Source organism: Pinus tabuliformis, chromosome 3_1 (assembly GCF_031772625.1).
Source record: "Pinus tabuliformis cultivar Carrire ecotype Pingquan chromosome 3_1, CPIR1, whole genome shotgun sequence".
NCBI classification, from domain to species: Eukaryota; Viridiplantae; Streptophyta; class Pinopsida; order Pinales; family Pinaceae; genus Pinus; species Pinus tabuliformis.
Genome location: NC_142301.1, coordinates 814,981,378 through 814,997,655, shown reverse-complemented (window position 1 = coordinate 814,997,655; position 16,278 = coordinate 814,981,378). Strand labels below are relative to the sequence as shown.

The window sequence follows — 16,278 nt, the reverse complement described above, 5'->3', positions numbered from 1 at the left end:
CAATTAGTTCCTCAAACAGTTTGGAACTAATTTAACTGGACTTAACTCAGTAAACTAAGCTAACTAATTACAACTCAATTATAACTCATCCTTATCTCCTTAATTAAGAGATAATCTCCTTAATTTAAGGGATAACTATTGCATAACTTCACAAAGACTTCTAGCTTGAATTTCTCCAATTAATTAATCCAAGATGCATTAATTAATTATTTTTCAAGTAGCTGGTGAGACTAAATTCGAATTTTAATTCACAATTTTAATTCAAGGACAAATTAAAATTAGAATATTCTGGATTCTATTTTTATCATTTCTTGTTGCTATTTTCAATAGTCCAAGCCTCCCCCAAGCTATTACTCATATGTAGGATATTCTCATCAGCACATAAATATCCCTTCTTCTTTTCCTGCTTGCTTTCATCTCAGGTACCAATAACCTCTTGATTTATTTATTTGAGGATAAATCCTCAAGGAGGTAGTTACACATAGGTAACTGCCTACCCTAACTACTTGACATATGATTTGTCATTATTAACACATTTACATCATGTAAAAAATTTAATCAAAATAATAAATTTATAACTTAAAATAGTAATGTTCAATTGGTTCACTACACTAATGAAATATTTACACATAATAATTATATATCTTCCTTACATTCTAAAAGTGAAAATAGCAATTTTTTTAAGTTTTAATTACTTTATTTCTCTTTATATTTTATATGTTTATAAAAATATGTTACTTAATATGGATATCCAAATATTTATTTATGACTATGAATGAGAGAAATATATTTATCACATCTTATAAGATCATTTTTTATTTATGAGTATGAATGAGAGAAATATATTTACCACATTTTATAACATCATTTTTTTTATTATAGTTGACATTGTTTTTATTTTCTTTTGTTTTATTTTCTTAAGAATATTTTATTTTTATTTTAAAAGGGACACATGCCAACTCCACATTAAGCAGGAACACAGACAAGACCCTCATAGTGCGTTATATCATACACCTCTTGGTGCAAACATTGACTAATAACATGGCTTAGTAATATCACATGTCCAAAAAGTCAAAACTCATGTTCATATGGCATTTTTTTTAAATTAATCAATTTAATTAAAAAGGAAAAAAGAGCATAACTAGTTTGAAGATAAATATCATTTTTTGATCTGCTAAAATATTTTAGAATATTGTATGAAGGTTATATCCTTACCATCCACCTAGTAATTTTTTATAATGAAATTAAAATTCCTATTGCAAAATAAACACTCCTTTAATTAAAACAAATCATAAAAAATAATTAAATTATATATATATTTTTAAATTTATTATTATTTTTAATTATAAAAATAATTAATATATGAGTTAACCCTATATACATTTAGAAAGACAAGTTAAAATATTCTTAACCATAGAGATTGAATTCCACTTTATACCATGGAGATCCTTAATCTATAAATAGGTTTTGTTACAATATCATGGTCCAATATCATGGCTTACCAATACCATATGTCCAAAATACACATAACTCATTTCATATAAGCCTTGTTCACATGACCTTGTTTTTAATTGAAAGGACATAACTATTCTAGAAATAAACCTCAACCTTTGATCTATGACTACTGCTAAGAATATTTTAAAATCTTCCACTGAAGTTAAATCCCTACCATCAACCTAATAATTATTGATAATTATTAAATCAAATAAATAAATAATTATAAATAAAAATCTTTGTAAATATATAAATGTGAAATATATATAAAAGAATAAATCTTCCACTGAAGTTAAATCCCTACCATCAACCTAATAATTATTGATAATTATTAAATCGAATTAATAAATAAATAATTATAAATAAAAATATTTGTAGATATATAAATGTGAAATATATATAAAAAAAATATAAATAGTAGCTACAAATTAATATACATTTTTAATCATTCAATTTCATATTTAAATTTAATTAATAAGCAAATAAAATCTCTATAACTCTAATGAACTTTTTTCCTAAGTGAATATAATCAATATTATGCATATCCAATTAATATATATATATATATATATATATATCTTATATATAAATATGTGAAATTTATATAAATAAGTTTATTAACATAAATTTATTAAATAATATAAATTTATCTTAATTTTAAATTTACGAATATTTTTAAAAATCAAATCTTTAAATATAAAAGTATTTTTTTAAATTTCACTTTCACACAAAAAAAAAAAAAAAAAAAATACATTTTACATATAATTCCTTTTATCATTTAATAAATAATAAGTTAAAATAGTTATATATCTTTGTTTTTTAGCCTAAATTTTTTTTTATACATCATTAGTTTTCAAAATTATATATTAACCTACCATATGTATAAAGGAAGAAAAAAAAAAAAAAATCTAACCCCTTCCGTAAGATTTCAAACAAAATTATCTTAACAATATGCCCTATCATCGCCACTAACGCATCAATTATATTACTTAGAAAAACTATATACTTAAAAATTAATTATATTACTTTGAAAAACTATGTACTTATTATAGGACTCAATATGGTTTCACTATAATAATATCAATCATATTGCTTTGAACAAACATGTACTAATTATATAACTTATGGAAAAATAAATTCCATATCAACAAAACTTCTTTATAATAACATTATAGTCATCACATGGAACTAAAACATTAACGGAGAGGACATTGCACCTGCAACATCCTTATCAATAGCTATAATGCCTATGAAAGATGATAGGACCAAAGCGTAAATATGATTACCCTACAAACTGACGATGATGCCACTAGAGCGTGAAGATGCCAACCCATTCACACTGGCGAGAGCAATACTACCACTTAAGCGATTGTGATCATCGGGACCGTCTTTAAAAAAAAATAAAAAAATTGCTAGCAGCAAATGTAATCAACTCCTATAAATATTCATAACGATACACTTCCTAGGATTACAGCACTCTTACAAAAACAAAATGTCGACGTAGTATATGAAACCTTCTTCCACATGTTAAGAGAGAAAATTATGCCGTTCATTATTAAAATTATATAACGCCCACAGATAGTGGCTGATTTTCACCTCGGTTCCAGAGCCCCTGACGTAGGATCAGCAGCTGCAGAATAGATATCGGAATTTGATGTCGAAGAAGTTGCTGTGCCACTGCTTGATGTTCCCTCGGGGTTGTGAGGAGTAGGACGTTTAAGTTTGCGATGTGCGCCTCCGGAATCGAGATCTATAAATGCAGGCCTTGTGGGCGACGGAAGATCATGTTCTCGCTCATTTGTTAGCATCCACACCACACGGGACATTGAAGGCCTCAACGCTGCAGCTGCTTGTGTGCACAAGAGACCAATTTTAACCACTTTAATCGCTTCCTCCGCTGTATAGCTTCCCTCCAATGTGGTATCCATAGCTTCTAAACCTCTCTCTGCTTTATAGAGTCTCCATGTCTGTTTGACCAATATCAACAAAACACAGAACGTTAATGAACAAAAATGACGTGGATACTTTGGAAAATTCACCAGAAAGATGAAATCCATATGAGCCATACCCGTTCGATTAGAAACTCCGCGTCTGGAGCCAAACTCTGACTCTTTCTCCCGCTGATAATCTCAAGTAGAAGCACTCCAAAGCTGAATACATCTGCTTTCTCTGTCAACTGTCCGCGTAACGCGTACTCAGGAGCCATGTAACCTCTGCTCAATGTCAACGGCAATAAAATAAATCTCCACATCCATCTAAATCATATGAAGCATATTCAGAAGTATGAAGTGTAGTGGGTTTATTTATAGTTCAATTTATTTAATGATGATTATGACCTGACCAGAGTGAATGTTGGAGAGTTCTTACAAAGTTCCTGCAACTGTAGTGCTAAGGTGGCTCATATCTTCTGCAAAGAGTTTGGCTAACCCAAAGTCTGCTATCTTCGGTCTGTAATTCTCGTCCAGTAAAATATTACTTGCTTTTATATCTCTGTGGACTATCCTAATTGCAGATTCCTCGTGAAGATAGGCTAGGCCACGGGCAATTCCGACCATGATTTCATACCTCCCTATCCAATCAAGTAAATGACGTCTGGCTGTATCTGCAATTAATAAATCCATAACATTGATTGATTAGAACATTAACCAATCACATTATACACAAACCTAGAAAGAACAGAAGAAAGAGAAAAAAAGAAAAGAAAACCCAGTTAGAGTGAAGAAAGAGTAGAAACCGAATAGAAACTTGTCGAGACTAATAGCATTTCCGAGGTATCAACAGAGCAACCAAGCAATTTGACTAGATTCCTGTGCTGCACACGGCTGATGAGATTGGCTTCATTCAGAAATTCAACATCTCCTCGCCTTGAACTCATATACAACCGTTTGATTGCAACCTCTCTTCCACCTGGAAGAACCCCCTGCACATCGAAGGTACCTTAATATTATTTATAATCTCCCATGGATGGTGTATCTAAATACTTCCATTAATTAAAATGCAACACTGATCTCACTTTGAAGACGGATCCAAAACCTCCCTCGCCAAGCTTGTTTTCTGGTCCAAAGTTAGAAGTAGCCTCTCTCAAAATATCATACTTGAAATTGAATTCCGAAGCAGCTATAATTGGGTTTAACATAATTGCTCCTTCCTCGCCTGGAAAACAATCACACAGAGTCAGTCGAATTTTTTAAAAACTTTAACATTATAAATGAAATTTTTTAATTTAATCAACCTCTAGTGTTCCATCAAACTTTTCAAAGCTTTTCACGTAATAAATAAATAAATAAGAAAATTATAATTTAACATAATAATATAAAAATCTAAATTATCCTCACCATTCTACAAAATGTAATCTACATATATCAAAATAATTAGCATTATATCATGTTTTCTTATTTTATTTTTGTAGTGTTGTTCTATATATCAAAATAATGGAGTTGTCTATAATGCGACTTTTTGAGATTCCGGTGACGGAATCCGGCGGAAGAAATTGAGATGAAATCATGATTTGTTGCAGTTAAAATGGTTTTTTAACAGCATATTCGGATTCAACACCCTGAAAAACCCCTGGGACGGTTTCATTGTGCAGAAATTAGCTATCAAACTTGGATTCCAATAAATTACTGCCAGATTTTCACCGGAAAAAATCGTCGGAAAGACTTTCAAAAAGTCGCGTTAAAGACTACTGCCAAAATAATTAGCAGGCTATCGTTTTTTCTTTTGTATTCTTGGAATTCCTAAAAATATATATAATTTTTTTAACAGTAGTCCTATATAAATGGATTATTAAGGAGGACTTTTGGCTCGGTCATGAGATTTGTATCATTTTGGAATCTAAGAAACAGATTCTATAATTTTATTTATTTATACAAGTTCAAAAGCACCGGATGCAAGCACGGGATGCAATATATGTTTAAAGCTTTTAAAGTGGTTGTATATATAGGTTGAGTGGGCCTAATGGTAGGAGGTGGGTCCCTTGTCCCACAAACAAGGGGGTCTCATACAGAAATTCGGTGTCTGGTGGGTCCCTTGTCCCACAAACAAGGGGGTCTCATACAGAAATTTGGTGTCTGGTGGGTCCCTTGTCCCACAAACAAGGGGGTCTCATACACAAATTTCGTCCCTTGTCCCACAAACAAGGGGGTCTCACACACAAATTTGGTGTCTGCCTTGGTCGTGACCTTAATAATGGATATTATTATTATTATTATTATAACAAACTAGCGTTTTTATGTTTTTGTTTTAATATCATCATCTTTATAAGTGATATTAGGTTTTTGGATAGACTATATAGTAGACCCTCATATTTATGATATTTATTCTTATAACAGTTTTTATAATAGTCTTTTTCTATTTTTGGATAAATCTATTACATCTAAATACATGTTGTATATGTATTTCCAGAATATGTTTTTATTGCTTATAATAAAATAATATCAATTCATATAAACATTAAAACGTTCAGATTTATGACACTGCTTAGAATGTTAAATTAAAAAAATATAAAATTAAATTAAATTATAATCTAGTTTAAATTATTATTAATTATAAAAATAATTAATATATAAATTAAATATATATAAATTAAGACAAATATTTTACAAGATTTATAAATATAGAGTTTTTTTTTCATTTTACCATGGATATTTTCAATTTTAAATAAGCTTTATTAAAATATTATAGTTTATTAATACTACATGTTTAAAAACCATATTTATTCATATGACATTATAATTTTTTTAATTAATAAATTTAATTAACAAAACAAAAAAACATAATTACTTTGAAAATTAATCTCAAATTTTTATTTATATCTATTACTAAAAATATCCTATACTCTTACTATTCACCTAATAATTATTAATATTTAAACTAGTGCAACCACATTACAAAAAAATAATGTGGTTGATATAGCGGAAGACATCATTTGTATCTACCATTGATAAATATATAACAAAAATACCATTGCAACAAAAATATTATTATTAACTATTGTAACAAAAATATTGTTATTAATTTTGATTTTACTTAACACTTAATAATCCTAAGTCTTGATAAAAAACATAAGTGTTGAAAACTTTATATCTTTTATAACCAAATATAAAGCAGTTTTTCTAAAATTAAGTATGTTTTGAAAATCTCTAAAAAATTAGTGGGCTTTTAGACATCAAAATTTTTAAATTTATTAAAAATCAATACAACTTAACAAACTCCCTAAAACAACTACAGCGATAAACATAAAAAAAACATATGCTAAACATACTTAAAGTTCAATCTAAAAAATAAATTAAAAAAATAAAAATAAAAAATTAACGAATAAGAAACCTTCGACTAATTAAAATTCCGAAAAATCTATTCCAAAACAACTTTTAATATAATTAAAAAACTAAATGAATTTTAAAAATACTCCTAAAATAATCTTTAAAAACTTTAGTTTCGTTTGAGATAATGCGACAGGAGGGACAAATAACGGAGCTTGTAAGGGAAAATGGATTTCAAGATAAATTTATAAAAACGTGAGGATCAGATTTTTATCCAACGGAAAGTTTGGATGGATCATAGTAGATTTGTAGTGGGAGCAAATTTTCCTCGAGCTATAAACAAAACCTTGAAAAAACATAGATTGTTTTGACCACCCTACAAAAGCAAAGAGTTGGTCAAAGACCAAGGTGTGGGCTCGGGCGACCCGCGTGAAAGGTGTGGGAGATGAGGGCGTCGGTAGGAGAGGTAACAGCGTTGGTCCCTTTGACAGGCTGGACCAACTCGGTGTAACACAACTGTGACGGATACGCTGGTTACAGTCGCACCAAACTAAAGGATTCACTGGGAAATCTTAAAAGTGAATCATTAAACAATTTCGTCACCTCTGCTTCGAGAAAGCCGTTCCGGCAGAGGGAAAAAATTCCACCCGCAAACTCCAAGAGTGTAATTAATCCAATCGTCGCCGCTACTGCGCCCAGAGCTATCGCAAGCACATTACGTTTTTTTCCTGCTGCGATTTGCACAGGAAGTCTAAGTTATGGCTAATGATCTACTTCACCAAAATAAACCGTTACTAAAGCAGTATATTCTTTGTCATGGTAAAGTATCCGGAAGGAATACCGGATACTGTAGGAGTTTTACCTGGAGGAACCGATGGAGGAGGAGGCGGCGGGGATGGGGGCGGATGCGGAGGGGCCACGGACGAATTGAAAAAGATATACTCCTCGAAACGCAAATAACAGTTTTTAGATCCGAATTGTGCTCCAATAGTCCCAGTTCCGCATGATTTTAGTGATGAGAAGGCAGAATTTAGGCAAGCCCCGCAGCTCTTTTGGGATAGATCTTTCCAACATTGGGCCATGGCATTTATATCCGCAAAATTAGAAGATAGAGAATAATCTGCAAAGAAAAGTTGCGGGCTCTGCGCAGCTTTCTTTGTAACGTTTGAGAGCAGGGCATCAACAGCATCTGTGAATTCAAGTGGCTTGCTGCTTTTCCCACCGTTGCAGATCAAACTTGTCGGCTTACTATCAATATCGCCGTAAAAGTTATGATTGGCGTAACGTAAAAAGCAGCCGTCTTCTTGAATGAGTCCAGAAGTATTCTGGCATCGCTGAACAAGATCTGTTTTGGCCGTGGATCCACACTGTTTGCAATCGGAGGAATTTAAATCTCCCCGGCACTGGAGAAGCCCATAAACCGAACTATTGCTGTTTTGTCCCTCAACAACAACGACACTAGAAACATTGAATCCGCTTGTAGAGACGTTGCCCACCAGTGAATTCAAAACCTGGTTTAGATTGCGCTGGAAGGAGCTACCGTTTCTGTATTCGGGCTTCTCACAACCAAACCAAACGACAGCAGTCCCTGGATCAGCAACTGAGAGGAGCATGGCGATAAGTAACATGGTACTGAATATTAATGCTTTCATGTTTAATGGCAATCGTGCCCTCAGCGCACATTGGCACAAGACGAGTTAAACCCTGTTATGCTATCTTGAACCTATGGTCTTGAAGAGGAGCGCAACCCATACATTGTCTGCTGCTGCAAGTCTCTGGCATTCATTATTTAAAGCCCAATTGATTTGTGAACGTCCATTGACTTCTGTTGCTCATATCGCCGGCCTTCATTATCCTATGTTCAATTGATTAGTGAACGTCCATGGACTTTTGGGATACCTGTGATACCTAATCCGATTATCGTAATATTTTTTATATAACTAATTTAATATAAATCTAACAAATGAGATAAAATCAAATTAAATCAAGATCAAATTAAGGTTAATTAATTAGCACAATCACAATCACAAAATAAGTGCTATTTTCCATTTTAATGTCATTTTCCATTTTTTAATGTTATTTTTAAGCATATGAAAGATGGAAAAGAGAGTGATTGACTTATTCCAATCATTGTTTAATGATATTAATTGACATCTATGTGGGGATTAGTAGGTTATGATTAACTATGGCTAAATATGTTTAAGTTATAGTTGATTAAGTTTTATTACGATCAATATATAATTGATTATAGATTATTCTAGTTGTCCATATCTAATTGTAATTGATTATGATAGATTATCACTGACTATGGTTCATCATGGTTGCTTATGTTTGGTCATGGTTAACCATGGTGACTATAGTTCACTATACTTGACCATGTTTGACTATGGTTGACATGGTAAACCTAATAATCTTAATCAATTTAGGTAAACCTCGTAAATCTATATTAACCTAGTCAACCTAGTTGATTATGGTTGACTATGGTTGATCCAGTGAATCTATTCAACATAGGTCACCCTACCTAGTAAAACTAATAAACCTAGGTCAACCTATTAAACCTAATATACCTGTTAAATGTAGGGAAAACGAGTAAACTTACCTTGTAAAACTAGGTCAACCAAATAAACCTAAAACAACCTAGTGAATGTCTATGAAATTATGTGATAAAGGGGATACCTAATCCTTATAATTGTGCTATGGTAATAGTTCCAATATAAAGCATTATATTTATATATTGCTAGTTAGGTAACATTGTATTTATATATGGTAGTTTTGATAAAAGGTATAAGGTTTAATGCATAAAGTTAATTGATATATTCTTTTATTTTATTTTTAGTGCTCAAATATAACTTTATCAATAGTTCATTTCAAATTTTTATTCCTCTCAAGCATCCAAGAATCTGAGTAGTGTAATTGAAAACTATTGAATTTAGGCTTATGGTTGGAGATGATGTCGATATCAGAGTGTATCAATTATTTCTTAGTTCACATCCCCTGGGTCTGAGAATAAATAATAAGCATTTAGAAAACGTTTAATGTAGTTTCATCTAGATTAACATGATCACTAAGATAATGGTTTGAATAAATAGAACATGGAACCATTAAAATTTGTATTAGTGGTATTTCCTTTCATTTTCCTTGTTTGAAATCATCAACACTAATTTATGGAATTCGAAACAACTATGTCAACTCCCTTTTCTGTTTCAACCTGATTTGCAACTAATTATCAACCACGCTAGATGAATAAATCTATGGATGATAATTTCATTAAGTCAAACTATGCATAAATACAAGAAGGTGTGTATTTTTTCATTTATCATTAGGGACTCTTGATATTCCTCACGACCCTTGTTTTCCTCTACTTACCTATTATATAGAAATTGTTTAAAATGACATAAATCTTGAAGGGTTATGTGTCCAACTTTTTGCCTTTAAGTTAAAGGGTTGTTCACGAGTCTGCGCATCATTCTAAACCAGCACTATCATGAAGATGTCTATAATTTATTCATTTGTGGAACAATTTCTCAAATGAATTGTGTTGGTCTCTACATGATATTGAATCAAATGACACTTTGTTTCGGTGTGCTTGCTTCAACCATCGAATATATGATTCTTCGTCTGCTTGGCTGCAAAAGTATTGTTAGTGAGAAGAGGCATAATACTCACTTGTTTCTTCAATAAATCATTAAGTATTTTCCTAAGCAACACAATATCCTTTGTTTCTCTTTTAGTTTCCATGTATTCTGGCTTTATTATGGAATCTACCATGACTTATTGTTTGTGTGACCTCCAAGATCTAGTTACTAATCCAAAGACTCACAAGATATCTTAATGCTAAAACTCCACTTTATTTATTCCCATCGAACTTTGAATCAAAATATTTAATCAAGATGAAGTTATACACTTTAGAAAACTTGAATCCATAAATATTAATTTCCCTTAAAAGATTTAAGAACTCATTTTGTGGTTGAAAACCAATGTCCTTCTCACGAAAGTTTTCATAACTTGAAACAAAATTCCAAAAAAAAATGATATATTTCATCTAGCAGTGGTAAGGTAGATAAGACTTCCCAAAGGTTCTTTGTACTTGGTTGCATTATTAGATTCATTCCCTTCTTTTGATGTGAGCTTTAAATTCTATTCCATTGGGGTAGAAAGAAAATTACACTGAACCATGCCAACCTAATTAACAATTCACCAATGCACTTCTTTTGGGAGATGAATATGTACTTTGGTTGTTGAGGCACTTGAATTTCCCTAGTAGTAGAGAAAATGTCCCAAATATGTCATCCAAAAACCCTTCTTCAACTCTTTTTTATGGAATATAACTTTCATCGTTCACTGTCATCAATACATCATCTACATAAGCTTCCAGATATGCAACAATTTTGTCAATTTTCTTGACAAATAGAATTGCATCATCAAGTTTAAAGTATCTAGAAATTAAATTATAGAAGATTCTCACATAACTTCTCATACTAGGCATATGTTATTTTTTCAAACTATATAAGGATTTGTCAATTTTGCATATCTATTATTCTTGTCTCTTTACAAAAAAATGTTATGGTCGAGATCTCAAGACATTCTCTTTCAAGTCTCCATTTTGAAAGCAGTCTTCACATCCATTTGATATAATTTCCATCCAGTCTATGTTGCCAAGGAAAAGAGAGTGTGGATGGTGGCTATTTTGTTATAGGGTAAAAGTTTCCTTCTAATTAATGCCTCTTTTTTGTGCAAACCCTTTTGGTACAAGCCTTTCCTCATGATTGCAAATTGGAGCCTTTTGATTTGTAGATGTCTTTTTAGACCCACTTGAAGCCAATTGGTTTGGCTCTGAATGTATGGTCCACCAACTTCCATGCCTCATTATTGACGAAAGCATCATATGTTGGACTCACAATTGCAGTGAAAGACTACAACGTCGTGGTGGTTGTGGTAAATAAAGGTCATGCTGGTTGGGGTGAATAGATATGTGGCCGTGGTGAATAAATATATTACTATTTTTAATTATTAAATAATTCAAACACCATAAAATGTCAATCTAATAAGAAAATCATGGAAAATGGGATATACATGAAAATCCTTCACAGATAAAACCACAAAACTTATTTTAATTAATAGTTCTTTGTAGGAACCAACCCATATAAGACACCAATCCCCTTGCTACTTTGTAGATACCAATCTCCTCTACTTATTGAGAGGCACCAATCCCCTCTAAAATCTACTCTATAATCTTTTATTTCCCACTCTACTCTTTTATTTCAATTTTTGTAATCACCTCATCAATCATTGTTCTCTTTGAAATTTATCATGGTTCTCTTTGAAATTTTGTAGCAACTTCATCAAATATTTAGTCTTTTTGAATTGTTACAATCACTTCATCAATTATTTACACTTTCTGAACTTTTGTAGTCACTTCGTCAACTATCTATTATGAACATAGTCATTTCCTCAAATATCTATTATCAACCAGATGATTCCTTCAAATCTCGATTTTTGGAACTACAAACCAGATGATTCCTTACTTCAAATCTCGACTTTTGGAGCTACAAAGTTTGCTATCCAACACTTTTGGCACCTCTCCTACCAGCATTGTTTTTACCAATGTAATTCTTTAATATTTAGTGCTTCCTTCAACCCACCGATCACATTTAAGTGCTCCCTTTAATTCCATGTTATAGATCTGCGCTTCAACAATGTCAAATCTATGGTTTGTTTTGGTGCTTCCTTCAAACCACTTATCAAAGGTTGGTGCTATGCAATCAAGCATTTTATTTCACCCCTATAATATTTTAACATATATGAGCTCCCATCAGTCCAACCTTTCAAAAAAAAAATGTTTATGCACCGTACCTTTACATCATATTCCCATACAACGTGGTCATGCTTTGTTATCTCGGAATACCGAAAGAAGTCCCAGAAATCTTTAACACTAAGTCATTTACAAAATTGAATTATTAAAAGGGCCTTTAGCTTCGGGTGCTACATCTTAAGCACCCTATAATCAAGGGTTGTAACAATGCAACCAAGGGCTTTGCTAAAACCACTGATATGCGATGACTTAATTCCTATGACTAAGTGTTGGAACCAGGAAAAAGAGGATGAACCTAAAACTTGGCCTGTTATACTAGAATACTGGAGAATCTCCCAAAATATTTAACACTAGAAGACCTTGCAAAACACCAACATTTAGAGTGAGGACGACTAGAAAAGATTTTGTAAGAAGTCATCAAATTTTCTATCAGTTGATAGAGTCAAGGCACTAAGATGAGTGGATATAGACTGTTTTCACCGTATTCACATAAAAAAATCCTCCAATTTTTTTTATGTCACTGTCTCTAAGTCCTTAGAGCTAGAACTTAGCTCTTCATGATTCGTAAAGCTGAACGAGACAGGATCAGAGATCCTATAGCAACAAATAGAGTTAATCGAAGGGTAATAATCCACAGGGAGGGAACGAATCGATGGGGACTGATCCACAGAGGTGGGTACTTGTGGGGCTACGGCCATTGACTTGGATGCTGCTCATGTCTCTGACATTCGTTATCCTAAGACCGATTGATTCGTGAAAGTCCATTCACTTGTGATACATACCTAATCCATTTGATTGTGATAATATTTTTTATATATCCTAGAACTTAGCTCTTCATGATTCGTAAAGCTGAACGAGACAGGATCAGAGATCCTATAGCAACAAATAGAGTTAATCGAAGGGTAATAATCCACAGGGAGGGAACGAATCGATGGGGAGTGATCCACAGAGGTGGGTACTTGTGGGGCTACGGCCATTGACTTGGATGCTGCTCATGTCTCTGACATTCGTTATCCTAAGACCGATTGATTCGTGAAAGTCCATTCGCTTGTGGATACATACCTAATCCATTTGATTGTGATAATATTTTTTATATATCAGTTGATAGAACCAAGGCACTAAGATGAGTAGATATAGACGGTTTTCAATGTATTGACATAAAAAATCCTCCAATTTTTTTATGTCACTGTCTCTAAGTCCTTAGAGCTAGAACTTGGCTCTTCATGATTCGTAAAGGTGAACGAGACAGAATCAGAGTTCTATAGCAACAAATAGAGTTAATCGAAGGGTAATAATCCACAGGGAGGGAACGAATCAATGGGGACTGATCCACAGAGGTGGGTACTTGTGGGGCTACGGCCATTGACTTGGCTTCTGCTCATGTCTCTGATATTCAATATCCTAAGACCGATTGATTCGTGAAAGTCCATTCACTTGTGGATACATACCTAATCCTTTTGATTGTGGTAAAAAAAAATTTTATAATTAAATTTAAAATAAATATAACAAATCAAAGGTTATTAAATGAGCATAATTCATAAAGTAGTTGAAATATATTCTTAACTGTCATTTCTATTTTTTAATGTCATTTTTCACTTTCTATTATTATTGAGACATATGAAAGGTGGAAAGTGATTTTTATGGAGATATTTTAATTATTTTTTTAATGAGGTTGTATTATTTCAACCACTTTTTAATGAGGTCTTTTTTAATATTGCCTAGACATATGAAATGTGGAAAATGATTTTGATGGAGGTATTTCAAATTTCTTTTTAAATGAGGTTGTATTATCGCAATCACTTTTTAAGGAGGTTATTTTTAATTAGATTGTAGTAGTTGACCGATTTATGTAGGGAGAATTACCAGGCCATGGTTTATTATAGATAAATATGTTTAAGTTATAGTTGATTAGGGTTTATTATAGTCAATATATAGTTGACTATGGATGACCATAGTTGTCCACATCTAATCATAGTTGACATGATAGATTATCATTTACTATGGTTCACCATAATTGCTCATGTTTGATCATGGTCAACCATGGTAACCATAGTTGACTATAACTAACCATGGTTGATTATAGTTGACATAGTAGACCTAATAATCCTAATCAATTTAGGTAAACCTAGTAAGTCTATGTTAACCTAGTAAAACAAGTAAACCTATGTCAACTTACTTGATTTGGTTGACTAGTTGACCATGGTTGATTATGTTTAACTTAGTAAATCTAGTAAACATAGGTCAACCAATTGAACCTTATACCTAAGTTAACTTAGTAAGCCTAATAGATCTAGGTCAACTTAGTAAACCTAATATACCTAATAAATATAGGACAACCTAGTGAACTTACGTTCTAAAATTACTTGTCAACCTAGTAAACCTAGTAAGCCTAAAACAACATGGTGAATGTCTATTCACTTATGAGATACCAGGGATACCTAATCCTTATGATTGTGATTACGATAATATTGTCAATATAATCAATTTAAAAGAAATATAAAGGAAATATAAAAAGGTAGACAAAATCAAAAGTTACTTAAGCAATATGTATATATTGTTAGTTTTAATAAAGGTAACATTATGTTTTAATAAGACTCAAGAATGGGCCAAGTACACTAAAGGAGAAGTTAGGGATCAAAGGATTCTCATTAAATCCATTAAAGACCATATTATTCCATTTGTTTCATATTTGGGTACATCTAAAGCAAACTACAAAAAGTTGGTAAAACTATACTCTGTGAGTACGACAGGTCGTAATATATCTTTGAGGAATAGACTTTACAAAAGAAGGTTTTCAAAGGATGAATACTTAACATCATACCTTATTAAAGTCTCTCAGTTGAGGATCAATTACAAGGGCTTGGAGAAGTTGTTTCTGGTTCTAAAGTAACAACTTGTATACTCAATGCATTATCTCCATAATGGAGTAGTTTTGTGACAAGCATCTATTCAAGAAAGGAGACTCCAAAATTCGATGAGTTGTGGTCTTTGTATATTCCAGAAGAGAGTAGATTGAAGGAAAATGATGATACCAAACCCAATGAAAAGTCTTAAGCTTTTGTTGCTAAAGAAGAAGAAGGGGAAGTTTGGAAAGTTAGAACCTCGTCAAAAGAACAACAACAATTAAACACGAAAAAGACAAGACATGTCCAAAGTACAATTTTTTGGATGCATTGAATATGGACACTTTAAAATATATTTTCCAAAGGATCCTCAAAGCAAGAAGAAAAATAAAAGTAAGGAAAGGAGTGGAGCACATGTAGCTAAAGAAAATGAAGAACCTGAAAAGAAGCCGAAGAGTGAAGATCATAAGGATCTCTATTATTGAAGAACTCCACCACTACGAGGTTTATTTGTATTTTCCTCTTTTATTAAAAATGACAATTAGAGTATCATATGCGGCTACATTTGAAGAGTTTTGGTTTTTGCAAAAAGTATGGCATCACGGAAAGAAGCATTGGAAGGATTAAAGTCTAGATCATCATTTGCATCTCATTGGTAGTAGTCTCTAGCAAGGATAGAAGGATCCAAACCATCTAGCACTCCATATTTAATGCAACTACTTTTTGGCATCATGTTGTTATAAAAATAGTCTTCTAGCAAGAAAGGATCACAAGGACCCTTGATAGTAACAAAACCATCATTATGAGAAAGTTCTTTAGTATATGAAAAAAACATTATTGGCATGGCAAGAGTATAATCCAGTAGAAT

The 16,278-nt window shown here is 32.1% G+C and overlaps 2 protein-coding genes and 1 long non-coding RNA gene across 3 annotated transcripts; all 3 read right to left on the bottom strand.

Annotated features, from left to right (window-relative positions):
- Positions 1-2,712: 2,712 nt before the first annotated feature.
- Positions 2,713-4,223, bottom strand: LOC149189986 (cold-responsive protein kinase 1-like). Its single transcript, XM_089413333.1, has 3 exons — positions 3,862-4,223; positions 3,563-3,707; positions 2,713-3,461 (listed from the first exon to the last, which is right to left on the bottom strand). Exons 1-3 carry the CDS (start codon positions 4,113-4,115, stop codon positions 3,087-3,089), a joined length of 774 nt encoding a protein of 257 aa, XP_089269459.1. The 5' UTR covers positions 4,116-4,223; the 3' UTR covers positions 2,713-3,086.
- A 30-nt stretch (positions 4,224-4,253) lies between these two features.
- LOC149189985 (uncharacterized) lies at positions 4,254-7,484 on the bottom strand. The gene is made up of 3 exons (XR_016256446.1): positions 7,359-7,484; positions 4,508-4,647; positions 4,254-4,414 (listed from the first exon to the last, which is right to left on the bottom strand). It is a non-coding gene; the product is annotated as an uncharacterized LOC149189985 (long non-coding RNA).
- Positions 7,485-7,549: 65 nt separating this feature from the next.
- Positions 7,550-8,383, bottom strand: LOC149189984 (cysteine-rich repeat secretory protein 38-like). Its single transcript, XM_089410400.1, has one exon. It carries the CDS (start codon positions 8,381-8,383, stop codon positions 7,550-7,552), a length of 834 nt encoding a protein of 277 aa, XP_089266526.1.
- Between the last annotated feature and the right edge of the window lie 7,895 nt (positions 8,384-16,278).